Source organism: Sparus aurata, chromosome 20 (genome assembly GCF_900880675.1).
Source record: "Sparus aurata chromosome 20, fSpaAur1.1, whole genome shotgun sequence".
NCBI classification, from domain to species: Eukaryota; Metazoa; Chordata; class Actinopteri; order Spariformes; family Sparidae; genus Sparus; species Sparus aurata.
In genome coordinates, this window is record NC_044206.1 from 23,475,257 (window position 1) to 23,501,308 (window position 26,052).

At 46.1% G+C, this 26,052-nt stretch overlaps 3 protein-coding genes across 3 annotated transcripts; all 3 read right to left on the reverse strand.

Moving 5' to 3' along the window:
* On the reverse strand, positions 1-1,201 carry LOC115571539 (interferon a3-like). The gene is made up of 5 exons (XM_030400986.1): positions 1,053-1,201; positions 856-942; positions 397-546; positions 206-289; positions 1-114 (listed from the first exon to the last, which is right to left on the reverse strand). The coding sequence occupies exons 1-5, from the start codon at positions 1,185-1,187 to the stop codon at positions 1-3; spliced, it is 570 nt and encodes a 189-aa protein (XP_030256846.1). The 5' UTR covers positions 1,188-1,201.
* Positions 1,202-12,241: 11,040 nt separating this feature from the next.
* LOC115571540 (interferon a3-like) lies at positions 12,242-13,467 on the reverse strand. The gene is made up of 5 exons (XM_030400987.1): positions 13,333-13,467; positions 13,094-13,180; positions 12,638-12,787; positions 12,447-12,530; positions 12,242-12,355 (listed from the first exon to the last, which is right to left on the reverse strand). Exons 1-5 carry the CDS (start codon positions 13,465-13,467, stop codon positions 12,242-12,244), a joined length of 570 nt encoding a protein of 189 aa, XP_030256847.1.
* An 8,941-nt stretch (positions 13,468-22,408) lies between these two features.
* On the reverse strand, positions 22,409-23,636 carry LOC115571541 (interferon a3-like). The gene is made up of 5 exons (XM_030400989.1): positions 23,502-23,636; positions 23,255-23,341; positions 22,805-22,954; positions 22,614-22,697; positions 22,409-22,522 (listed from the first exon to the last, which is right to left on the reverse strand). Exons 1-5 carry the CDS (start codon positions 23,634-23,636, stop codon positions 22,409-22,411), a joined length of 570 nt encoding a protein of 189 aa, XP_030256849.1.
* Positions 23,637-26,052: the final 2,416 nt, after the last annotated feature.

Here is a 26,052-nt window from a genome sequence, read left to right on the forward strand (position 1 = left end):
TTAATGTGACGGGTCTTGGTTGGTTCTGGTTGCAGATGTAACCAGCAGGTATAATCTCTCCAGATGGAATTTGACTTCCTCCCTGATCAGCTCCCAGGCTTCAGCACTGTGGCCCTGCACACAGAAGAATACCATCATGATTAAAACATGATCAATACTGTAGATAGAGCGATCAATAGATAGAAAGATAGATGGAGAAGCTTACCATTTTCTTGAGGAAGTGGCTGGACAGTCTCTGGAAGTACATGTGCAGCTTCTTGTTCTTCTTCTTGTGTCCGTGGCTCCCGATCTAAATGAACACACAGCAGCAGATCAGTCAGAGCAGCCTGACGCACGTCTGTAACTTTTAAATGTCAGAGAACAAGTGAGGTGATGTTGATCCACACTGAGACTCACACAGGAGCGAAGCTCGTCGGCCTGCTGGGTCACAACGTTGACAAAGTTCTCCACTGTGTTCTCCTCCCATGATGCCGAGCTGTGATCCTCCTCAAACAGGACAGACATCTCTTTCAGAACCTGAGCTGTGAAGGCAAGTTTATCCTCAGCCTGGAAGGAGAAGAAGAAGAAGAAGAAGAAGAAGAAGAAGAAGAAGAAGAAGAAGAAGAAGAAGAAGAAGAAGAAGAAGAAGAAGACACTTTTAACAATCACCAGGTTTTCACTGTAAATATCATTTCAAAATGATATAATAATGAAGAATTTTAATGTTGCACATACTGCAAATGTACAATAATTTACTGGCTACTCAGTTGTGGCAACAATGCAGTGATAAATAAAGTTTTGTCTTCTCTGTAGTTTTCTATAAAAGTATAATGTATGCAGAGCTGCAGCAGAGGACAGCTGAGGAGGACTTACTACTGATGAATTGGATGCCTGGCTGTACAGATCATCAGGGAAGGTGTTCTTCACTTCATCATCCTCAGTGCTGTTAGTGGAGTTATTAGCCTGCAGCACACAAACACACACACACACACACACGTCATGTGTTAAGGAAACACAGAGTAAAGTAAAGTCCTCCAGTGAACATCATCCAGTGACTGTGAACAAAGACTCACCATGGTATCCAGCAGCTCCAGATACTTTTCACTGTGCTGTTTGAATTTACCAGCCGTGATCCATCTGCAGCTGAGCGAGGAGGCTGCACTGTTCACACTGAGAGACAGGCACACCAACAAGATCCTGCTGAGCATCTTCAAACTGATCCAGGTGCTGTTTGTATGGAGCAGACTGGGATGTGTCCTGGTGTTGTGTTGGAGCAGACCTGCAGCGCCTCATTTATACTGTAGCACCTATTTCATTTTCCACACATACACCTGCGGCTTCGGACGCTCCGCATACCTGGATGACGTCACACGTTTCGGATTTGGAGTCCGCGAGAACAAAATCTCCCGCGATAAAACATCAGACAGACATCAGAGCAGAGGAGAAATATCACGACCACAACATAAATCTGACGTCTTATCTCACAGTTGAGTTTGTTTTTTGTTTGTTTTGTTTTTTGCAATTTTGGAGTTTAATTCGAAATTCTGACTTTTGATTTATTAAAGAAATGTAAAACAGATATCACAGGAAAGCTAAAATATCACGAAAACGCCAAACAAACATAAGATCGAAAAAATGAACTAAATAAAATACCGTCATGGTCATTAAAATAAATAAATAAATCTCAATCCTGGAGTTTATTTCATAGTTATTCATTTTCATTTTTATTTTTATTTTTTCATTTCACAATTCTGACTTTTATCGAATAATTCTGACTTTTTATCTCATATTTCGGATTTTTCATCTCATATTTCGGATTAGCGCTGTTTGTGTCAGTGTGACATATTTATTTATTTTTTGCATCCAAATGTCATAGAAGCTGAAATGCAGCGTTACACAAAAATAAAAGGCTCATCTGAGAATAAATATGATAGAAAACGACGCTCAAGCATAAAAACAAAACTAACATATGGGAACATTTTGTGATTTTAAGGGAACGACGACCATATTTAATTAAATTCATTAGCAACATATTTAGAGGTTAAGACAAGACATTTTTTGTAGGATTTTATTTAGTCATAGCTCAGTGTGCTGTGTCGTCACCATGCATCTATCAGCATCTGACTGCAGTGTGTCCAAACACCGAAGAAGAAAGAGAAAGCGGAAGTGAGTAGTGCGGGCTGCGTTACGTCACTGTGACGCCCGCAGCCTCTAGTGTGACAGTCACATTTTTGTCTATGTGTGTTTTTTGTCCTTTTAAAAACAAAATGAATATGTAGGAATTAAAACAAACATTCTATAAAAACCAATATGTGATTTTAGAAACATTGTTTTAATTGTTCAGGGAAAGTTTCAAATACTTTCTGTTTAATAAGACAGAAGATAAGATGAGATTAGAAACTAAAGTGCACAAGGAGAGAAATAAAAAAGAAAAATTATGATTATGATTATAACAATAAGACCCACATGAAGCAGAAATAAAAACAAAATGTATACGAATGTAATATTATGATCACGTGACTTTCACTCTAGCCTTGTAATTATGTCTTTATTGCTTTATGTTTATATCTCATGTTCTTTCCCACTTTCTCGTTGTGCTGCTGCAACATCTGATAATAAAGTCATAAAAGTCTTATCTAATCCTCAGACAGGTGTTAGTCCGACCTGCAGCCGCTTCACGACTTCTCACAGAAAACGATGTGACTGGTTTTCATGTTCTGACCGAGGCTGAAAATGTTGCAGTAACGTGTGAACTAACGTGTGAAGGAGAATCCCCCTCTGTCCTCCATGTTGGAGCTGAAACATGGTGAAATGTCACTGATCTCTTCTGATGAATGAGCGTCAGAGGCCGCAGTCACTTTCACTTTCTCTCTGTGGGATCTTCCGCTTCAAGTCTCCTGCTGCACACCTTCATTCATCAATATCATGACACACACATTTACAGAAACATATGACGTCACAAGAGAAGACGAAACATTGTAAACCAACAAAAACTGAGATGAATATTAAAATAAGCGACAATCATCATCAGTGAGGAGGATTTTAATTCAAGCATAATTAGATGATCAAGGAGGAAGTCAAAGTCCATCTGATGAGAGCAAACCAGCTGGTTACATCTGCAACCAGAACCAACTGAGACCTGTTGTCATATCTCGTTTATTTTGCAGTGCTTGGGGCGTTGTGTTTTCTTTTTATGTTTTCTCAGAGGTGCTGGAGAGGCCGGGCGGAGCTTTGTGACCGTGAACGTCACACACACACCTGCAGCAGATCGGCAATCAGCGGCTGTTGATAAGACCTTGCGCCGCACTCGACCCGCTGCCAGATGATTATATCTCTCCGATGTGGTACTTGGCTCCAGATTCGACCGTCGCTACTTCAACCTCGGTCACTCTAACGAGTTTATTAAATTCTTTCTCCGTGTGCTTTCTAGTGTTCTCCACCTCGCCGGCTCCCTGTGCTCTCCGCTCCAGCCTCCCAGCCCTCTGCATGTCCGCTGCCAGCAACCGCTCTCCACCCTCCGGCGTGCCAGCGCTCCGCTTCTCCGGTGTCTGTGGTCCGCCACTCCCGAGCCGCCGCCGTCACACTCCTCCTCGGGGACTTTGCCCGAAGTGCCTGCCGCTCTCTACATCACAGCTCGTGAAACCAATAAAGACTTTTGCGAAAGCAAAGATCAAACTCCTGGAATCTGCATTTGGGTCCTCTTTTTACTACAGGGCATAACACCTGTCCAGTGGCGGTTCTAGATCAGTTTTAATAGGGGGGCCAGGTTGGGGCCGGCTTTTTTGTTAGGGGGCACACACAACCCGGAAAAAAGGACAAATCCCTCATTCAGACAAAGCAGTGTTTACAATTTCAGCAATTTTGATTGGGTAGTAAACTGCTGAGACACTTTATTTCTGCCTTTCCCTTCAGAACAAAATCATTGCAAGAAATCTGTCATTGTATTATTAATGCAGACTCCCTGTCAGGGGGGCCACAGGGGGGTCTAGACTCAGGGGCCGTCCACACGGGTGAAAACGATCTTTTTTTTCTCCGTCTTCCTCGTCATCGTTTTAAGAATTTTTGCCTCCACACGTCTTCGCTGAAAACGACTGAAAACGACCGAAAACGCTGTGGTTCATATTCCAGGCCAATAGGTGGCGCTTGACATTTACCAAAAACGGAGAAGAAGACACGGAGCATGCGCATCAAGCTTGGGCGCTGTAAACAAACAGACAGTAGACGGAGAAACCAAACACAACAAGAAGAAGATTAAAATGGCTAGTGCAAGGAAACCAGAATCGTTGAGGTCGAACTGCTGCTACGGCTCACACTCAACTACAAGGAGAGTAAGTTGCAGGAAAGGCTCAATATCTTCTGCAGCACGAACACGAGCATGCAGGCCGCCATTGTTGTTGTTGTTATGGGACGTCGCAGGGTGGGGCGATGGCGTCATCGTTTTGGAAAGTATGCGGATTCGCCGTCCACATGAAAACGGGAGGGCTGCGTTTTCGGATTTCTCCACCCTGAGACCCGCTTTCAAAAAAGTGCGTTTTCAGGCACTGCGTTTTCAGGATCCGTATGGACGGTCGGCCAAAACGATGCAATACATGTGCGTTTTCGCAAAACGGCGTTGTCGTCTGGACGGGGCCTCAGAGTTACGGGGGCACTGGCCCCTGTTGGGTTCTTGTCGTAGTTTTTTGCTCCAGTGCTCTCACGTAGGCTATTTAGTTTACAGCCTACCAGCTATGCTTCAGATCAGGCGAAGATGGCATACACGATGAGTTTGTTATGGGGAAAAGCAGCTCTGTGGGGAACAGCCCTGTGGGAGGCGGGCTCAGAAGCGCTCGAGTCCCATGAGATATTTGTGACTGAAATGAAGAGGGTGTTTGACCATCCCATACAGGGTTCTGAGGCAGCCACTAGGTTATTATCATTACGCCAGGGCACACAGTCTGCGGCTAACTATTCTGTCGATTTCCGCATTTTAGCAGCGGAGAAGGGGTGGAACGAGCCCGCGCTCGTTAGCTTTTTTAAGAGGGGATTGTCAGACAGGTTACGTGACGAGCTAGCCTCTAGGGAAGAATCGACCACCCTAGATGAACTAGTTACCTTGGTTATGAGGTTAAATAACAGGTTAAGGTAGCGAGAGAGGGAGAGGTCCGCATCTAGCCGTAGATCAGCTACTTCCTCCCCCTGTCAAATCTCCCAGCTTTCACCCTCACCTCAGAGCTTTCCACGCCCTTCCGACCCTCCGCCTTCTTCGGAGGAACCCATGCAGGTGGGGAGGACCAGGCTGACCCCCGAGGAGCGCCAGCACCGCTTCAACTTAAGACTCTGCATCTACTGCGGACAGCCCGGCCACCATCTCTCCACGTGTCCATCACTGCCAAAAGGTCCGGCTCGCCAGTGACCTAGTGGTCATAAATGTTTGTCTGTTTTTGATATCCCTCTTTTACCTGTGTGAGTATGAGTGTGTGAGATTGGTTGCAGGTGTGTCTGATTGTAGGTTGCCCTGTGGAGCTGATTGGCTGCTTTCCTGGAGCCATGGGTTTAAAGGCCGGCTCCTCCCAGTTCCTGTGGGGCTCTCTCCTCCATTGACTCAGACTGCCAGCATGCATGATTAATTGATTGTTGAAATTATGTTTGTTTTGAATAAAACTATTTAAAAATGCTATTGCTATTGGGGAAGGGGGGAGTCTCACACACTTGTTGCACCAGGGTTTCCCCTAGGCCCTGGTCGTAACAATTGGGGGCTCATCCGGGATCTGAATGTCCATGAGGTGAGGTAGATGTGGTTTGGTTTAGTTTGTTTGTGTAAGTGGCCTTTAGTTAAGTGTAGTGGTCATCTCTTTTGTTAAGTTGTTGCTGCATGTTGTGTGTCTGTCAGAGCACCCTGACCAGTAAGCTGCTGGGCATTTTCAAGAATTTGCCACCTTTTGTTATTTTGCCTTTCTTATTTTTGGTGGTAATCCTGGGTGGGGGTACGCTTCAGTGTTTCGCAGTTGACTAGGTTCCTGGTCTTCGGTGATTCACTGAGTTCAGCGTTTAAAGACGCCTCGAGCTCGGCAAGCCACTGAAGACCAGCTAGGTGAGTTAGCCACCTTTTGTAGGCAGGTAAAGTTGGGGTGTCTCTACAGTTTCCCTTCGTTTTATAATTTGCACAGCAACGTTGTTTTGTGTGAGATGGCTGCTTTTGTGTTGGTCACGTTGTGAGGTGTGGCCCTAATTAATACTTGCGTGCAGTAACTTTTGTGACTTTTGGTTGTGGTAACTGGACTCCACTTTTGTTGGATCACTTGTGGTTGCAGCTTAAGTGTAAGCTGGCAACATTTTGTGTAGTGGTGACTTAAGAGTGATGCCTTGTGTGTGGTTGTTGCAGTCCACTTTTGGTGTGGTCAAATAGGTGTTACTGATTTAGTGTATTAATTAGTGTGATTGGCATGGTGTCACTCCCCAGATCAGTGGATCTTGAGTGGTGGATGTGGCTTCCCAGTTTGTCTGGTCACTTGTCTCTTTTTGTTACACTCCTTTTACAGTAACGTGTGGTTGGAGATCACAAGGTGTCCATTTTAGGTGTGGTAGTGGCAGTTCACTTTTGTTGGGTCACTTGTGGTTGCAGCTTAGGTGTAAGCTGGCAACATTTGTGTGTAGTGTTGACTATACAGTGATGCCTTTTTGTGTGGTGGCTGTTGCACTCCACTGTATTGGGCACCTGTTGCTGTTTTTGGTGTGTGTCTGTTACCACAGTTGGTGCATTTGCTTTTTGTGTTCTCTCCTCATGGTGGTGGCCATTTTGTTTGTGGGAGTGGCACCCACAGACTTGATTTTGGTCCTGTGCAGAAGTGTTTTTATGTAGACTGGTTTTAAGGGGGGAACAGACATGTGAGTGATCAACACCTGATTGCACTGCATGAACTTGAACATTTCTTTAAGGAGAAATGTTCCGTTTTAAGGGGGGAGGTGTTACGACCCTAGTGGTCATAAATGTTTGTCTGTTTTTAATATCCCTCTTTTACCTGTGTGAGTATGAGTGTGTGTGAGATTGGTTGCAGGTGTGTCTGATTGTAGGTTGCCCTGTGGAGCTGATTGGCTGCTTTCCTGGAGCCATGGGTTTAAAGGCCGGCTCCTCCCAGTTCCTGTGGGGCTCTCTCCTCCATTCACTCGGACTGCCAGCATGCATGATTAATTGATTATTGAAATTGTGTTTGTTTTGAATAAAACTATTTAAAAATGCTGGTGCTTGGAGGATGGGGAAGGGGGGAGTCTAACACACTTGTTGCACCAGGGTTTCCCCTAGGCCCTGGTCGTAACAAAGGGCACATTGGTGAGCCACACAACCTCCTCCCCCAGCCCTACTGCTCGCATCATCCTCCTGGCTTCTCTCCAGTGGTCACGTGAGTCACTACCTATTCATGTTTTTGAGGATTCCGGGGCAGGTGACAGTTTTATTGACTCTTCATTAGTCGAACAATCGCTAATTCCCATTGAAAGCCTCAACTCTCCTAAAATGGTTAACGCCCTGGATGGCCGACGCCTGGCTACCATCACCCACCGCACTGCTCCTCTGTTGCTGATAATTTCCGGTAACCACCGGGAGCACCTACAACTTTATGTCATCTCTTCCCCTTCTTCTCCTGTAGTTTTGGGTCTCCCCTGGTTACGCCTCCACAATCCACACATTGACTGGCATTCCGCCTCCGTTTCCAGCTGGAGCGTGTTCTGCCACTCCCACTGCCTGCGCTCCGCCGCCACCACTGTCCGGCCTTCCTGCGCCGTCACTCCAGCTCCTCCTAACCTATCTCTAGTGCCTCAGTGCTACCATGACTTGGCCACAGTGTTCTGTAAAGAGCGAGCAGTGTCCCTACCACCACACCGACCTTACGACTGCACCATAGACTTACTTCCTGGTGCTCCACTCCCGTCCAGTCGGCGATGGAGGAGTACATGAACTCATCCCGAGCCTCAGGGTTAATCCGGCCTTCCTCATCCCCTCTCGGTGTGGGCTTCTTCTTCGTAGGCAAAAAGGATGGCAGTCTCCGCCCCTGCATTGACTAGAGGATTAAACGACGTAACGATCAAGAACAGGTACCCGCTGCCCCTCATAGACCCGTCGTTCGAACCTCTGTGTCACGCCAGAGTGTTTACTAAACTGGATTTACGAAATGCCTACCACCTGGTCTGCATCAGAGAGGGGGATGAGTAGAAGATGGCCTTCAACACCCCGCTGGGACACTTCGAGTATCAGGTGATGCCGTTTGGCCTATCTAACACTCCTGCTGTTTTTCAGGCTTTGATTAATGACATCCTCAGAGACATGTTAAATCATTTTGTTTGTCTATCTAGATGACATTCTGATTTTTTCCAGAACCTTAGACGAGCATATTGAACAGGTGCGGCTCGTGTTGAAGCGCCTCCTCGACAACAAACTATGTAAAACCAGAGAAGTGTGAGTTTCATTCCACTCAGGTTAGCTTCCTGGGCTTTGTGATTGCGCAAGGGAGGCTTCAATCTGACCCAGCCAAGATCCGAGCCGTCGAGGAGTGGCCCACACCTACCACACGAAAGCAGCTTCAACGGTTTCTGTGGTTCGAACTTTTACCGCCGGTTCATCCGGGACTACAGCCGAGTTGCAGCCCCGTTAACCCAGCTCACCTCCCCTGCCTCTCCTTTTACGTGATCTGCAGGAGCCGACCTAGCCTTCAACAAGCTAAAGACTCTGTTCACTCACGCCCCCATTCTCCTACACCCCGACCAGGCTCGACAGTTCGTGGTGGAGGTGGACGCCTCAGACTCCGGGGTGGGGGCCATTCTCTCCCAGTGGCACCCCACTACAAATAAACTACACCCCTGTGCTTTCTTTTCCAGACGCCTCTCTCCTGCTGAGAAGAACTACGACGTGGGTAACAGAGAGCTCCTGGCCGTGGTGTTGGCGCTGCAGGAGTGGCGTCACTGGTTGGAGGGGACTGTCGAGCCCTTCCTTATTTGGACCGACCACAAGAACCTTTCATACCTGCGTTCAGCCAAGAGACTCAACTCCCGACAGGCTCGCTGGTCGCTATTCCTTAATCGTTTCCAGTACTCTCCTTCTTTCCGCCCAGGCTCCAAGAATGGGAAGCCTGATGCGCTCTCCCGCCTGTACTCCCCTGACGCAACCACGGCTGACCCTGAGCCTATCCTGCCTTCTCCCCAGGTCCTCGGCGCTGCCACCTGGCAGATCGAGAACACAGTCCGGGAGGCTCAAGGAAGACACCCAGATCCTGGTACCGGGCCCCCTAATCGACTATTCGTTCCGGAGAAGGTCCGGTCGCAGGTGTAAACGTGGGGACATGCCTCCAGACTCACATGCCATCCCGGAGCAAAACGAACATTACAGTTCCTGCGCCAGCACTTTTGGTGGCCCGGCCAGGCCAGGGACGTGGCAGAGTTCGTGGCTGCCTGTGTGTTCTGCGCCCGAAGTAAACCCTCCCACTGACCCCCCATCGGTCTCCTCAGACCCTTGCCTGTCCCCGGTCGTCCCTGGTCCCACATTGCGGTGGACTTCGTCTCCGGCCTTCCTCCCTCTGCCGGGAACGCCGTCATCCTCACCGTAGTTGACCGCTTATCGAAGATGGTCCACTACATCCCCATGGCTAAGCTCCCATCCGCCACCGAGACCGCTGAACTGCTCGTCCTCCACGTCTTCCGGCTCCATGGGCTCCCCTCCGACCTCGTCTCTGATCGAGGCCCACAGTTTACGTCGCAGGTATGGCAAGCTTTCTGTAAGGCGCTCGGCGCCACCTCCAGCCTAACTTCTGGTTATCATCCGCAGTCCAACGGGCAGACTGAGAGGGCTAATCAGAACCTTGAGACCGCCATCCGCTGCGTCACTGCCCGTGACCCCTCTTCCTGGTCCTCTTTTCTTCCGTGTGTAGAGTACGCCCACAACTCCCTGGTAAGCGCAGCTACTGGGATGTCTCCGTTCATGGCTGCTTGCGGCTACCAGCCGCCCCTTCTCTCTACCCAGGAGGGTGACGTCGCCGTCCCGTCTGTTCAGGAGCACATCACCCGCTGTAGGGAGGTTTGGAGGTTGGCCCGGGAATCCATTGTCCAGGTCACTAGGCGGAGTCAGCGACTGGCTGATCGCCATCAGATCCCCGCTCCCCAGTACCAGCCAGGGGAGAAGGTGTGGCTCTCTGCCTGGGATCTTCCCCTCCAGGTGGATTCCCGCAAACTGGCTCCTCGGTTCGTGGGACCATTCGAGGTGGAGAGGTTGGTCAGTCCCGCTGCTGTTCGCCTCAAGCTGCCCACCTCCCTGCCAGTGCATTCCACGTTTCACATCTCTCAGCTCAAGCCCGTCTCCTCCAGTGACACACCTGTGTGTGTGTGTCACACACACACACCTGCAGCAGATTGGCAATCAGCGGCTGCTGATAAGACCTTGCGCCGCACTAGACCCGCTACCAGATGATTATATCTCTCCGATGTGGTACTTGGCTCCAGATTCGACCGTCGCTACTTCGACCTCGGTCACTCTAACGAGTTTATTAAATTCTTTCTCCGTGTGCTTTCTAGTGTTCTCCACCTCGCCGGCTCCCTGTGCTCTCCGCTCCAGCCTCCCAGCCCTTTGCACGTCCGCTGCCAGCAACCGCTCTCCACCCTCCAGTGTGCCAGCGCTCCGCTCCTCCGGTGTCTGTCTCTCCACCCCCTGGCGTGCCAGCGCTCCGCTTCTCCGGTGTCTGTGGTCCGCCACTCCCGAGCCGCCGCCGTCACACTCCTCCTCGGGGACTTCGCCCGAAGTGCCTGCCGCTCTCTACGTCACAGCTCGTGAAACCAATAAAGACTTTTGCGAAAGCAAAGATCAAACTCCTGGAATCTGCATTTGGGTCCTCTTTTTACTACAGGGCATTACACCTGTCACATTAATCATCTGTTCAACTATTTATCTATTTATTTATCTATGTATTAACATTTTTATTTATTTATTACTGAGCTTTTGAACAAGGTTTTTTCACATTTTCATCAAAAGAATATTGTATTTATTTTTATATTTCTTGTCATGGTCAATAAAAATTCTTCCAGCAAATAAAAAAGTTGTTGTTTTAATTCCTGTGACAAAAACACGATGGATGCAGATTTCTCTTTGAGTCCGATTAAAACAACCTGCAGGAACACGTGGAGCCTCGTTCAGACTTCTGCAGTAACACCTGACGTCTGATGAGTATTTACAGTGTTTACACCTGGTGAAGCTGATGATACTATCTATTGTAATATTTGTTAATTACAAATTATAACAGCTTAACACTTGGAGCAAAAAAATGTAATCTTTTAGATGTTTGTGAATTTTCAGATATCTATATCTTATTTAGTATGCCCCTTTGCTTTATTGACAACGTGCACTTAAGCTTGCATGGACTTCACAAGTTAATGCAGAACCTGCTGACTGTGTTCCACAAAGCTTACTATGATGTCAGAGTACTTAACCCTGGCAGCCTTCAACCCGTAAATGTTCAATGGGGTCGACATCAGGTGACTGTGGACAGTCAAGACTCTTTGGTCATATTTGGTCTTCCAGTAGTTCTTGCAAACGACAAATTTGTGGAGTCCATGCCGGCTAAAGTGCATGCTAGATGTTCTGAGATTCATGGACATTTTTCAAAGATTCAGACGCTGAATCTTTATTTTCTAAAACTCATTGTTTAACACCCTTTCAGATGACACAATGTTCATGTCTTGTCATATGTTTTGACTTTATATGAACATGAGGTCATGTCCCATCTGGCTGATCATTTAGGAGTTTGTATGACTCACAAAGACAACGTTTTCCATAAGTTCACAATAAAGGCAAAAATCAGCTTGAGACCCTTCAGATTTTTTTCTGGCCATTTTGTGCAAAAGTGAAAAATTATAAGATTCAAATGTATTTATAAATATCTGTGAAGCAACTGAGATTTTAAAAGTTCAGTTTTAAAGTTCTCACCCGAGAAGTTGAATTTCCACCAGACATCAGGTGTTACAATATAAGTCTGAACGACGCGCCACATGTTCCTGCGTGATGTTTGATCAGACTCATTAAATACAAAAACCTGCATCTGTTTTTTATATAACAGTAATAAAAATGATAAACACATTTCTATTTGCTGGTAAAAAAATGTTTATTGATTACAACTTTGAAGGTATAAAAATAGATACATACATACATTTGTGCTCAGTATAAATGTAATAAATATGCATGATCATCAAGAGATAAACAGAAACTGCTCCATAATTAGATAAATAAATAAATAAATAGTTGATCAGATGGTTAATGTGACAGGTCTTGGTTGGTTCTGGTTGCAGATGTAACCAGCAGGTATAATCTCTCTAGATGGGCTTTGACTTCCCCCCTGATCAGCTCCCAGGCTTCAGCACTGTGGCCCTGCACACAGAAGAATACCATCATGATTAAAACATGATCAATACTGTAGATAGAGCGATCAATAGATAGAAAGATAGATGGAGAAGCTTACCATTCTCTTGAGGAAGTGGCTGGACAGTCTCTGGAAGTACATGTGCAGCTTCTTGTTCTTCTTCTTGTGTCCGTGGCTCCCGATCTAAATGAACACACAGCAGCAGATCAGTCAGAGCAGCCTGATGCACGTCTGTCACTTTTAAATGTCAGAGAACAAGTGAGGTGATGTTGATCCACACTGAGACTCACACAGGAGCGAAGCTCGTCGGCCTGACTGGTCACAACACTGACAAAATCATCCACTGTCTTCTCCTCCCATAATGCCGAGCTGTGATCCTCCTCAAACAGGACAGACATCTCATTCAGAACCTGAACTGTGAAGGCAAGTTTATCCTCAGCCTGGAAGGAGAAGAAGAAGAAGAAGAAGAAGAAGAAGGAGAAGAAGAAGAAGAAGAAGAAGAAGAAGAAGAAGAAGAAGAAGAAGAAGAAGACACTTTTAACAATCACCAGGTTTTCACTGTAAATATCATTTCAAAATGATATAATAATAATGAAGAATTTTAATGTTGCACATACTGTAAATGTACAATAATTTACTGGCTACTCAGTTGTGGCAAAAACACAGTGATAAATAAAGTTTTGTCTTCTCTGTAGTTTTCTATAAAAGTATAATGCAGCAGAGGACAGCTGAGGAGGACTTACTACTGATGCATTGAACGCCTGTTTGTACGGATCCCTAGGGAAGGTGTCCTTCACTTCCTTCTTCTCAGTGCTGTTAGTGGAGTTATTAGCCTGCAGCACACACACACACACACACACACACACACACACACACACACACACACACACACACACACACACACACACACACACGTCATGTGTTAAGGAAACACACAGTAAAGTAAAGTCATCCAGTGAACATCATCCAGTAAACAAAGACTCACCATGGTATCCAGCAGCTCCAGATACCTTTCATTGTGCTTTTTGAATTTACCATCCGTGATCCATCTGCAGCTGAGCGAGGAGGCTGCACTGTTCACACTGAGAGACAGGCACACCAACAAGATCCTGCTGAGCATCTTCAAACTGATCCAGGTGCTGTTTGTATGGAGCAGACTGGGATGTGTCCTGGTGTTGTGTTGGAGCAGACCTGCAGAGCCTCATTTATACTGTAGCACCTATTTCATTTTCCACACATACACCTGCGGCTTCGGACGCTCCGCATACCTGGATGACGTCACACGTTTCGGATTTGGAGTCCGTAAGAACAAAATCTCCCGCGATAAAACATCAGACAGACATCAGAGCAGAGGAGAAATATCACGACCACAACATAAATCTGACGTTTTATCTCACAGTTGAGTTTGTTTTTAGTTTTTTTTGTTGTTTGCAATTTTGGAGTTTAATTCGAAATTCTGACTTTTGATTTATTTAAAGAAATGTAAAACAGATATCACAGGAAAGCTAAAATATCACGAAAACGCCAAACAAACATAAGATCGAAAAAATGAACGAAATAAAATACCGTCATGGTCATTAAAATAAATAAATAAATCTCAGTCCTGGAGTTTATTTCATAGTTATTCATTTTCATTTTTATTTTTTTTTTCCATTTCACAATTCTGACTTTTATCGAATAATTCTGACTTTTTATCTCATATTTCGGATTTTTCATCTCATATTTCGGATTTTTCATCTCATATTTCGGATTTTTCATCTCATATTCCGGATTAGCGCTGTTCGTGTCCGTGTGACATATTTATGATACACAAAAAATGTTTGCATCCAAATGTAATAGAAGCTGAAATGCAGCGTTACACAAAAATAAAAGGCTCATCTGAGAATAAATATGATAGAAAACGACGCTCAAGCATAAAAACAAAATTAACATATGGGAACATTTTGTGATTTTAAGGGAACGACGACCATATTTGATTAAATTCATTAGCAACATATTTAGAGGTTAAGACAAGACATTTCTTGTAGGACTTTATTTAGTCATAGCTCAGTGTGCTGTGTCGTCACCATGCATCTATCAGCATCTGACTGCAGTGTGTCCGAACACCGAAGAAGAAAGAGAAAGCGGAAGTGAGTAGTGCGGGCTGCGTTACGTCACTGTGACGCCCGCAGCCTCTGGTGTGACAGTCACATTTATGTGTGTTTTTTGTCCTTTTAAAAACAAAATAAATATGTAGGAATTAAAACAAATATTTTTATAAAAACAAGTATGTGATTTTAGAAACATTAACCTATTTTAATTGTTCAGACAAAAGGTAAAATGAGATTAGAAACTGAAGTGCACAAGGAGAGAAATAAAAAAGAAAAAATATAATTATGATTATAACATTAAGACCCACATAAAGCAGAAATAAAAACAAAATGTATACGAATGTAATATTATGATCACGTCACTTTCACTCTAGCCTTGTAATTATGTCTTTATTGCTTTATGTTTATATCTCTCATGTTCTTTCCCACTTTCTCGTTGTGCTGCTGCAACATCTGATAATAAAAAGTCTTATCTAATCCTCAGACAGGTGTTAGTCCGACCTGCAGCCGCTTCACGACTTCTCACAGAAAACGATGTGACCGGTTTTCATGTTCTGACCGAGGCTGAAAATGTTGCTGTAACGTGTGAACTAACGTGTGAAGGAGAATCCCCCTCTGTCCTCCATGTTGGAGCTGAAACATGGTGAAATGTCACTGATCTCTTCTGATGAATGAGCGTCAGAGGCCGCAGTCACTTTCACTTTCTCTCTGTGGGAACTTCCGCTTCACGTCTCCTGCTGCACACCTTCATTCATCAATATCATGACACACACATTTACAGAAACATATGACGTCACAAGAGAAGACGAAACACTGTAAACCAACAAAAACCGAGATGAATATTAAAATAAGCGACAATCATCATCAGTGAGGAGGATTTTAATTCAAGCATAATTAGATGATCAAGGAGGAAGTCAAAGTCCATCTGATGAGAGCAAACCAGCTGGTTACATCTGCAACCAGAACCAACTGAGACCTGTTGTCATATCTCGTTTATTTTGCAGTGCTTGGGGCGTTGTGTTTTCTCAGAGGTGCTGGAGAGGCCGGGCGGAGCTTTGTGGCCGTGACAAGCGTCACACACACACCTGCAGCAGATCGGCAATCAGCGGCTGTTGATAAGACCTTGCGCCGCACTCGACATGCTGCCAGATGGTTATATCTCTCCGATGTGGTACTTGGCTCTAGATTCGATCTCGGTCACTCTAACGAGTTTATTAAATTCTTTCTCCGTGTGCTTTCTAGTGTTCTCCGCTCCAGCCTCCCAGCCCTCTGCACGTCCGCTGCCAGCAACCGCTCTCCACCCTCCGGTGTGCCAGCGCTCCGCTCCTCCGGTGTCTGTCTCTCCACCACCCGGCGTGCCAGCGCTCCGCTTCTCCGGTGTCTGTGGTCCGCCACTCCCGAGCCGCCGCCGTCACACTCCTCCTCGGGGACTTCGCCCGAAGTGCCTGCCGCTCTCTACGTCACAGCTCGTGAAACCAATAAAGACTTTTGCGAAAGCAAAGTTAAAACTCCTGGAATCTGCATTTGGGTCCTCTTTTTACTACAGGGCATAACACCTGTCACATTAATCATCTGTTCAACTATTTATCTATTTATTTACGAGCTCGGGGGCCTCTAGTCAAGTGTAGTGGTCATCTCTTTTGTTAAGTTGTTGCTGCATGTTGTGTGTCTGTCTGAGCACCCTGACCAGTAAGCTGCTGGGCATTTTCAAGAATTTGCCACCTTTTGTTATTTTGCCTTTCTTATTTTTGGTGGTAATCCTGGGTGGGGGTACGCTTCAGTGTTTCGCAGTTGACTAGATTCCTGGTCTCCGGTGATTCACTGAGTTCAGCGTTTAAAGACGCCTCGAGCTCGGCAAGCCACTGAAGACTAGCTAGGTGAGTTAGCCACCTTTTGTAGGCAGGTAAAGTTGAGGTGTCTCTACAGTTTCCCTTTTTATAATTTGCACAGCAACGTTGTGTGAGATGGCTGCTTTTGTGTTGGTCACGTTGTAAGGTGTGGCCCTAATTAATACCTGCGTGCAGTAACTTTTGTGACTTTTTTTTTGTGGTAACTGGACTCCACTTTTGTTGGATCACTTGTGGTTGCAGCTTAAGTGTAAGCTGGCAACATTTTGTGTAGTGGTGACTACAGAGTGATGCCTTTTGTGTGTGGTTGTTGCAGTCCACTTTTGGTGTGGTCAAATAGGTGTACTGATTTAGTGTATTAATTAGTGTGATTGGCATGGTGTCACTCCCCAGATCAGTGGATCTTGAGTGGTGCATGTGGCTTCCCAGTTTGTCTGGTCACTTGTCTCTTTTTGTTACACTCCTTTTACAGTAACGTGTGGTTGGAGTTCACAAGGTGTCCATTTTGGGTGTGGTAGTGGCAGTTCACTTTTGTTGGGTCACTTGTGGTTGCAGCTTAGGTGTAAGCTGGCAACATTTGTGTGTAGTGTTATATACAGTGATGCCTTTTGTGTGGTGGCTGTTGCACTCCACTGTGTTGGGCACCTGTTGCTGTTTTTGGTGTGTGTCTGTTACCACAGTTGGTGCATTTGCTTTTTGTGTTCTCTCCTCATGGTGGTGGCCATTTTGTTTGTGGGAGTGGCACCCACAGACTTGATTTTGGTACTGTGCAGAAGTGTTTTTATGTAGAATGGTTTTAAGGGGGGAACAGACATGTGAGTGATCAACACCCAATTGCACTGCATGAACTTGAACATTTCTTTAAGGAGAAATGTTCAGTTTTAAGGGGGGAGGTGTTACGACCCTAGTGGTCATAAATGTTTGTCTGTTTTTAATATCCCTCTTTTACCTGTGTGAGTATGAGTGTGTGTGAGATTGGTTGCAGGTGTGTCTGATTGTAGGTTGCCCTGTGGAGCTGATTGGCTGCTTTCCTGGAGCCATGGGTTTAAAGGCCGGCTCCTCCCAGTTCCTGTGGGGCTCTCTCCTCCATTGACTCAGACTGCCAGCATGCATGATTAATTGATTGTTGAAATTGTGTTTGTTTTGAATAAAACTATTTAAAAATGCTAGTGCTTGGAGGATGGAGAAGGGGGGTCTCACACACTTGTTGCACCAGGGTTTCCCCTAGGCCCTGGTCGTAACAAAGGGCACATTGGTGAGCCACACAACCTCCTCCCCCAGCCCTACTGCTCGCATCATCCTCCCGGCTTCTCTCCAGTGGTCACGTGAGTCGCTACCTATTCATGTTTTTGAGGATTCCGGGGCAGGTGACAGTTTTATTGACTCTTCATTAGTCGAACAATCGCTAATTCCCATTGAAAGCCTCAACTCTCCAAACATGGTTAAAGCCCTGGATGGCCGACGCCTGGCTACCATCACCCACCGCACTGCTCCTCTGTCGCTGATAATTTCCGGTAACCACTGGGAGCACCTACAACTTTATGTCATCTCTTCCCCTTCTTCTCCTGTAGTTTTGGGTCTCCCCTGGTTACGCCTCCACAATCCACACATTGACTGGCATTCCGCCTCCGTTTCCAGCTGGAGCGTGTTCTGCCACTCCCACTGCCTGCGCTCCGCCGCCACCACTGTCCGGCCTTCCTGCGCCGTCACTCCAGCTCCTCCTAACCTATCTCTAGTGCCTCAGTGCTACCATGACTTGGCCACAGTGTTCTGTAAAGAGCGAGCAGTGTCCCTACCACCACACCGACCTTACGACTGCACCATAGACTTACTTCCTGGTGCTCCACTCCCGTCCAGTCGGCGATGGAGGAGTACATGAACTCATCCCGAGCCTCAGGGTTAATCCGGCCTTCCTCATCCCCTCTCGGTGTGGGCTTCTTCTTCGTAGGCAAAAAGGATGGCAGTCTCCGCCCCTGCATTGACTAGAGGATTAAACGACGTAACGATCAAGAACAGGTACCCGCTGCCCCTCATAGACCCGTCGTTCGAACCTCTGTGTCACGCCAGAGTGTTTACTAAACTGGATTTACGAAATGCCTACCACCTGGTCTGCATCAGAGAGGGGGATGAGTAGAAGATGGCCTTCAACACCCCGCTGGGACACTTCGAGTATCAGGTGATGCCGTTTGGCCTATCTAACACTCCTGCTGTTTTTCAGGCTTTGATTAATGACATCCTCAGAGACATGTTAAATCATTTTGTTTGTCTATCTAGATGACATTCTGATTTTTTCCAGAACCTTAGACGAGCATATTGAACAGGTGCGGCTCGTGTTGAAGCGCCTCCTCGACAACAAACTATGTAAAACCAGAGAAGTGTGAGTTTCATTCCACTCAGGTTAGCTTCCTGGGCTTTGTGATTGCGCAAGGGAGGCTTCAATCTGACCCAGCCAAGATCCGAGCCGTCGAGGAGTGGCCCACACCTACCACACGAAAGCAGCTTCAACGGTTTCTGTGGTTTGAACTTTTACCGCCGGTTCATCCGGGACTACAGCCGAGTTGCAGCCCCGTTAACCCAGCTCACCTCCCCTGCCTCTCCTTTTACGTGATCTGCAGGAGCCGACCTAGCCTTCAACAAGCTAAAGACTCTGTTCACTCACGCCCCCATTCTCCTACACCCCGACCAGGCTCGACAGTTCGTGGTGGAGGTGGACGCCTCAGACTCCGGGGTGGGGGCCATTCTCTCCCAGTGGCACCCCACTACAAATAAACTACACCCCTGTGCTTTCTTTTCCAGACGCCTCTCTCCTGCTGAGAAGAACTACGACGTGGGTAACAGAGAGCTCCTGGCCGTGGTGTTGGCGCTGCAGGAGTGGCGTCACTGGTTGGAGGGGACTGTCGAGCCCTTCCTTATTTGGACCGACCACAAGAACCTTTCATACCTGCGTTCAGCCAAGAGACTCAACTCCCGACAGGCTCGCTGGTCGCTATTCCTTAATCGTTTCCAGTACTCTCCTTCTTTCCGCCCAGGCTCCAAGAATGGGAAGCCTGATGCGCTCTCCCGCCTGTACTCCCCTGACGCAACCACGGCTGACCCTGAGCCTATCCTGCCTTCTCCCCAGGTCCTCGGCGCTGCCACCTGGCAGATCGAGAACACAGTCCGGGAGGCTCAAGGAAGACACCCAGATCCTGGTACCGGGCCCCCTAATCGACTATTCGTTCCGGAGAAGGTCCGGTCGCAGGTGTAAACGTGGGGACATGCCTCCAGACTCACATGCCATCCCGGAGCAAAACGAACATTACAGTTCCTGCGCCAGCACTTTTGGTGGCCCGGCCAGGCCAGGGACGTGGCAGAGTTCGTGGCTGCCTGTGTGTTCTGCGCCCGAAGTAAACCCTCCCACTGACCCCCCATCGGTCTCCTCAGACCCTTGCCTGTCCCCGGTCGTCCCTGGTCCCACATTGCGGTGGACTTCGTCTCCGGCCTTCCTCCCTCTGCCGGGAACTCCGTCATCCTCACCGTAGTTGACCGCTTATCGAAGATGGTCCACTACATCCCCATGGCTAAGCTCCCATCCGCCACCAAGACCGCTGAACTGCTCGTCCTCCATGTCTTCCGGCTCCATGGGCTCCCCTCCGACCTCGTCTCTGATCGAGGCCCACAGTTTACATCGCAGGTATGGCAAGCTTTCTGTAAGGCGCTCGGCGCCACCTCCAGCCTAACTTCTGGTTATCATCCGCAGTCCAACGGGCAGACTGAGAGGGTCAATCAGAACCTTGAGACCGCCATCCGCTGCGTCACTGCCCGTAACCCCTCTTCCTGATCCCCTTTTCTTCCGTGGGTAGAGTACGCCCACAACTCCCTGGTAAGTGCAAGTACTGGGATGTCTCCGTTCATGGCCGCTTGCGGCTACCAGCCGCCCCTTCTCTCTACCCAGGAGGGCAACGTCGCCGTCCCGTCTGTTCAGGAGCACATCACCCGCTGTAGGGAGGTTTGGAGGTTGGCCCGGGAATCCATTGTCCAGGTCACTAGGCGGAGTCAGCGACTGGCTGATCGCCATCGGATCCCCGCTCCCCAGTACAAGCCAGGGGAGAAGGTGTGGCTCTCTGCCCGGGATCTTCCCCTCCAGGTGGATTCCCGCAAACTGGCTCCTCGGTTCCTGGGACCATTCGAGGTGGAGAGGTTGGTCGGTCCCGCTGCTGTTCGCCTCAAGCTGCCCGCCTCCCTGCCAGTGCATTCCACGTTTCACGTCTCTCAGCTCAATCCTGTCTCCTCCAGTGACACACCTGTGTGTGTGTGTGTCCGATGTGGTACTTGGCTCCAGATTCGACCGTCGCTACTTCGACCTTGGTCACTCTAACGAGTTTATTAAATTCTTTCTCCGTGTGCTTTCTAGTGTTCTCCACCTCGCCGGCTCCCTGTGCTCTCCGCTCCAGCCTCCCAGCCCTTTGCACGTCCGCTGCCAGCAACCGCTCTCCACCCTCCAGTGTGCCAGCGCTCCGCTCCTCCGGTGTCTGTCTCTCCACCCCCTGGCGTGCCAGCGCTCCGCTTCTCCGGTGTCTGTGGTCCGCCACTCCCGAGCCGCCGCCGTCACACTCCTCCTCGGGGACTTCGCCCGAAGTGCCTGCCGCTCTCTACGTCACAGCTCGTGAAACCAATAAAGACTTTTGCGAAAGCAAAGATCAAACTCCTGGAATCTGCATTTGGGTCCTCTTTTTACTACAGGGCATTACACCTGTCACATTAATCATCTGTTCAACTATTTATCTATTTATCTATGTATTAACATTTTTATTTATTTATTACTGAGCTTTTGAACAAGGTTTTTTTCACATTTTCATCAAAAGAATATTGTATGTATTTTTATATTTCTTGTCATGGTCAATAAAAATTCTTCCAGCAAATAAAAAAGTTGTTTTAATTCCTGTGACAAAAACACGATGGATGCAGATTTTTCTCTTTGATGACTCCGATTAAAACAACCTGCAGGAACACGTGGAGCCTCGTTCAGACTTCTGCAGTAACACCTGACGTCTGATGAGTATTTACAGTGTTTACACCTGGTGAAGCTGATGATACTATCTATTGTAATATTTGTTAATTACAAATTATAACAGCTTAACACTTGGAGCAAAAAAATGTAATCTTTTAGATGTTTGTGAATTTTTAGATATCTATATCTTATTTAGTATGCCCCTTTGCTTTATTGACAACGTGCACTTAAGCTTGCATGGACTTCACAAGTTAATGCAGAACCTGCTGACTGTGTTCCACAAAGCTTCCTATGATGTCAGAGTACTTAACCCTGGCAGCCTTCAACCCGTAAATGTTCAATGGGGTCGACCTCAGGTGACTGTGGACAGTCAAGACTCTTTGGTCATATTTGGTCTTCCAGTAGTTCTTGCAAACGACAAATTTGTGGAGTCCATGCCGGCTAAAGTGCATGCTAGATGTTCTGAGATTCATGGACATTTTTCAAAGATTCAGACGCTGAATCTTTATTTTCTAAAACTCATTGTTTAACACCCTTTCAGATGACACAATGTTCATGTCTTGTCATATGTTTTGACTTTATATGAACATGAGGTCATGTCCCATCTGGCTGATCATTTAGGAGTTTGTATGACTCACAAAGACAACGTTTTCCATAAGTTCACAATAAAGGCAAAAATCAGCTTGAGACCCTTCAGATTTTTTTCTGGCCATTTTGTGCAAAAGTGAAAAATTATAAGATTCAAATGTATTTATAAATATCTGTGAAGCAACTGAGATTTTAAAAGTTCAGTTTTAAAGTTCTCACCCGAGAAGTTGAATTTCCACCAGACATCAGGTGTTACAATATAAGTCTGAATGATGCCCCACATGTTCCTGCGTGATGTTTGATCAGACTCATTACATACAAAAACCTGCATCTGTTTTTTATATAACAGTAATAAAAATGATAAACACATTTCTATTTGCTGGTAAAAAATGTTTATTGATTACAACTTTGAAGGTATAAAAATAGATACATACATTTGTGCTCAGTATAAATTTAATAAATATGCATGATCATCAAGAGATGAACAGAAACTGCTCCATAATTAGATAAATAAATGAATAAATAAATAAATAGTTGAACAGATGGTTAATGTGACGGGTCACAGTTGGTGCTGGTTGCAGATGTAACCAGCAGGTATGATCTCTCCAGATGGACTTTGACTTCCCCCCTGATCAGCTCCCAGGCTTCAGCACTGTGGCCCTGCACACAGAAGAATACCATCACGATTAAAACATGATCAATACTGTAGATAGAGCGATCAATAGATAGAAAGATAGATGGAGAAGCTTACCATTCTCTGGAGGAAGTGGCTGGACAGTCTCTGGAAGTACATGTGAAGCTTCTTGTTCTTCTTCTTGTGTCCGTGGCTCCCGATCTAAATGAACACACAGCAGCAGATCAGTCAGAGCAGCCTGATGCACGTCTGTAACTTTTAAATGTCAGAGAACAAGTGAGGTGATGTTGATCCACACTGAGACTCACACAGGAGCGAAGCTCGTTGGCCTGACTGGTCACAACGTTGACAAAGTTTTCCACTGTGTTCTCCTCCCATGATGCCGAGCTGTGATCCTCCTCAAACAGGACAGACATCTCATTCAGAACCTGAACTGTGAAGGCAAGTTTATCCTCAGCCTGGAAGAAGAAGAAGAAGAAGAAGAAGAAGAAGAAGAAGAAGAAGAAGAAGAAGAAGAAGAAGAAGAAGAAGAAGACACTTTTAACAATCACCAGGTTTTCACTGTAAATATCATTTCAAAATGATATAATAATGAAGAATTTTAATGTTGCACATACTGTAAATGTACAATAATTTACTGGCTACTCAGTTGTGGTAACAATAGAGTGATAAATAAAGTTTTGTCTTCTCTGTAGTTTTCTATAAAAGTATAATGTATGCAGAGCTGCAGCAGAGGACAGCTGAGGAGGACTTACTACTGATGAATTGGATGCCTGGCTGTACAGATCATCAGGGAAGGTGTTCTTCACTTCATCATCCTCAGTGCTGTTAGTGGAGTTATTAGCCTGCAGCACACAAACACACACACACACACACACACACACACACACACACACACACACACACACACACACACACACGCACACACGTCATGTGTTAAGGAAACACAGAGTAAAGTAAAGTCCTCCAGTGAACATCATCCAGTGACTGTAAACAAAGACTCACCATGGTATCCAGCAGCTCCAGATACTTTTCACTGTGCTGTTTGAATTTACCAGCCGTGATCCATCTGCAGCTGAGCGAGGAGGCTGCACTGTTCACACTGAGAGACAGGCACAGCAACAAGATCCTGCTGAGCATCTTCAAACTGATCCAGGTGCTGTTTGTATGGAGCAGACTGGGATGTGTCCTGGTGTTGTGTTGGAGCAGACCTGCAGCGCCTCATTTATACTGTAGCACCTATTTCATTTTCCACACATACACCTGCGGCTTCGGACGCTCTGCATACCTGGATGACGTCACACGTTTCGGATTTGGAGTCCGCGAGAACAAAATCTCCCGCGATAAAACATCAGACAGACATCAGAGCAGAGGAGAAATATCACGACCACAACATAAATCTGACGTCTTATCTCACAGTTGAGTTTGTTTTTTGTTTGTTTTGTTTTTTGCAATTTTGGAGTTTAATTCGAAATTCTGACTTTTGATTTATTAAAGAAATGTAAAACAGATATCACAGGAAAGCTAAAATATCACGAAAACGCCAAACAAACATAAGATCGAAAAAATGAACGAAATAAAATACCGTCATGGTCATTAAAATAAATAAATAAATCTCAGTCCTGGAGTTTATTTCATAGTTATTCATTTTCATTTTTATTTTTATTTTTTCATTTCACAATTCTGACTTTTATCGAATAATTCTGACTTTTTATCTCATATTTCGGATTTTTCATCTCATATTTCGGATTTTTCATCTCATATTTCGGATTGTTCATCTCATATTCCGGATTAGCGCTGTTCGTGTCCGTGTGACATATTTATGATACACAAAAAATGTTTGCATCCAAATGTAATAGAAGCTGAAATGCAGCGTTACACAAAAATAAAAGGCTCATCTGAGAATAAATATGATAGAAAACGACGCTCAAGCATAAAAACAAAATTAACATATGGGAACATTTTGTGATTTTAAGGGAACGACGACCATATTTGATTAAATTCATTAGCAACATATTTAGAGGTTAAGACAAGACATTTCTTGTAGGACTTTATTTAGTCATAGCTCAGTGTGCTGTGTCGTCACCATGCATCTATCAGCATCTGACTGCAGTGTGTCCGAACACCGAAGAAGAAAGAGAAAGCGGAAGTGAGTAGTGCGGGCTGCGTTACGTCACTGTGACGCCCGCAGCCTCTGGTGTGACAGTCACATTTTTGTCTATGTGTGTTTTTTGTCCTTTTAAAAACAAAATAAATATGTAGGAATTAAAACAAATATTTTTATAAAAACAAGTATGTGATTTTAGAAACATTAACCTATTTTAATTGTTCAGACAAAAGGTAAAATGAGATTAGAAACTGAAGTGCACAAGGAGAGAAATAAAAAAGAAAAAATATAATTATGATTATAACATTAAGACCCACATAAAGCAGAAATAAAAACAAAATGTATACGAATGTAATATTATGATCACGTCACTTTCACTCTAGCCTTGTAATTATGTCTTTATTGCTTTATGTTTATATCTCTCATGTTCTTTCCCACTTTCTCGTTGTGCTGCTGCAACATCTGATAATAAAAAGTCTTATCTAATCCTCAGACAGGTGTTAGTCCGACCTGCAGCCGCTTCACGACTTCTCACAGAAAACGATGTGACCGGTTTTCATGTTCTGACCGAGGCTGAAAATGTTGCTGTAACGTGTGAACTAACGTGTGAAGGAGAATCCCCCTCTGTCCTCCATGTTGGAGCTGAAACATGGTGAAATGTCACTGATCTCTTCTGATGAATGAGCGTCAGAGGCCGCAGTCACTTTCACTTTCTCTCTGTGGGAACTTCCGCTTCACGTCTCCTGCTGCACACCTTCATTCATCAATATCATGACACACACATTTACAGAAACATATGACGTCACAAGAGAAGACGAAACACTGTAAACCAACAAAAACCGAGATGAATATTAAAATAAGCGACAATCATCATCAGTGAGGAGGATTTTAATTCAAGCATAATTAGATGATCAAGGAGGAAGTCAAAGTCCATCTGATGAGAGCAAACCAGCTGGTTACATCTGCAACCAGAACCAACTGAGACCTGTTGTCATATCTCGTTTATTTTGCAGTGCTTGGGGCGTTGTGTTTTCTCAGAGGTGCTGGAGAGGCCGGGCGGAGCTTTGTGGCCGTGACAAGCGTCACACACACACCTGCAGCAGATCGGCAATCAGCGGCTGCTGATAAGACCTTGCGCCGCACTCGACATGCTGCCAGATGGTTATATCTCTCCGATGTGGTACTTGGCTCTAGATTCGATCTCGGTCACTCTAACGAGTTTATTAAATTCTTTCTCCGTGTGCTTTCTAGTGTTCTCCGCTCCAGCCTCCCAGCCCTCTGCACGTCCGCTGCCAGCAACCGCTCTCCACCCTCCGGTGTGCCAGCGCTCCGCTCCTCCGGTGTCTGTCTCTCCACCACCCGGCGTGCCAGCGCTCCGCTTCTCCGGTGTCTGTGGTCCGCCACTCCCGAGCCGCCGCCGTCACACTCCTCCTCGGGGACTTCGCCCGA

Coding starts and splice junctions, on each gene's coding strand:
- LOC115571539 (XM_030400986.1), bottom strand. CDS start 1,187: ATGCTCAGCAGGATCTTGTTGGTGTGCCTGTCTCTCAGTGTGAACAGT. Junction 943..1,052: donor TGGAGCTGCTGGATACCATG/GTGAGTCTTTGT, acceptor TGTGTGCTGCAG/GCTAATAACTCCACTAACAG. Junction 547..855: donor GCCAGGCATCCAATTCATCA/GTAGTAAGTCCT, acceptor TTCTCCTTCCAG/GCTGAGGATAAACTTGCCTT.
- LOC115571541 (XM_030400989.1), bottom strand. CDS start 23,636: ATGCTCAGCAGGATCTTGTTGCTGTGCCTGTCTCTCAGTGTGAACAGT. Junction 22,955..23,254: donor GCCAGGCATCCAATTCATCA/GTAGTAAGTCCT, acceptor TTCTTCTTCCAG/GCTGAGGATAAACTTGCCTT. Junction 22,698..22,804: donor CCAACGAGCTTCGCTCCTGT/GTGAGTCTCAGT, acceptor GTGTTCATTTAG/ATCGGGAGCCACGGACACAA.
- LOC115571540 (XM_030400987.1), bottom strand. CDS start 13,467: ATGCTCAGCAGGATCTTGTTGGTGTGCCTGTCTCTCAGTGTGAACAGT. Junction 13,181..13,332: donor TGGAGCTGCTGGATACCATG/GTGAGTCTTTGT, acceptor TGTGTGCTGCAG/GCTAATAACTCCACTAACAG. Junction 12,356..12,446: donor GCCACTTCCTCAAGAGAATG/GTAAGCTTCTCC, acceptor TTCTGTGTGCAG/GGCCACAGTGCTGAAGCCTG.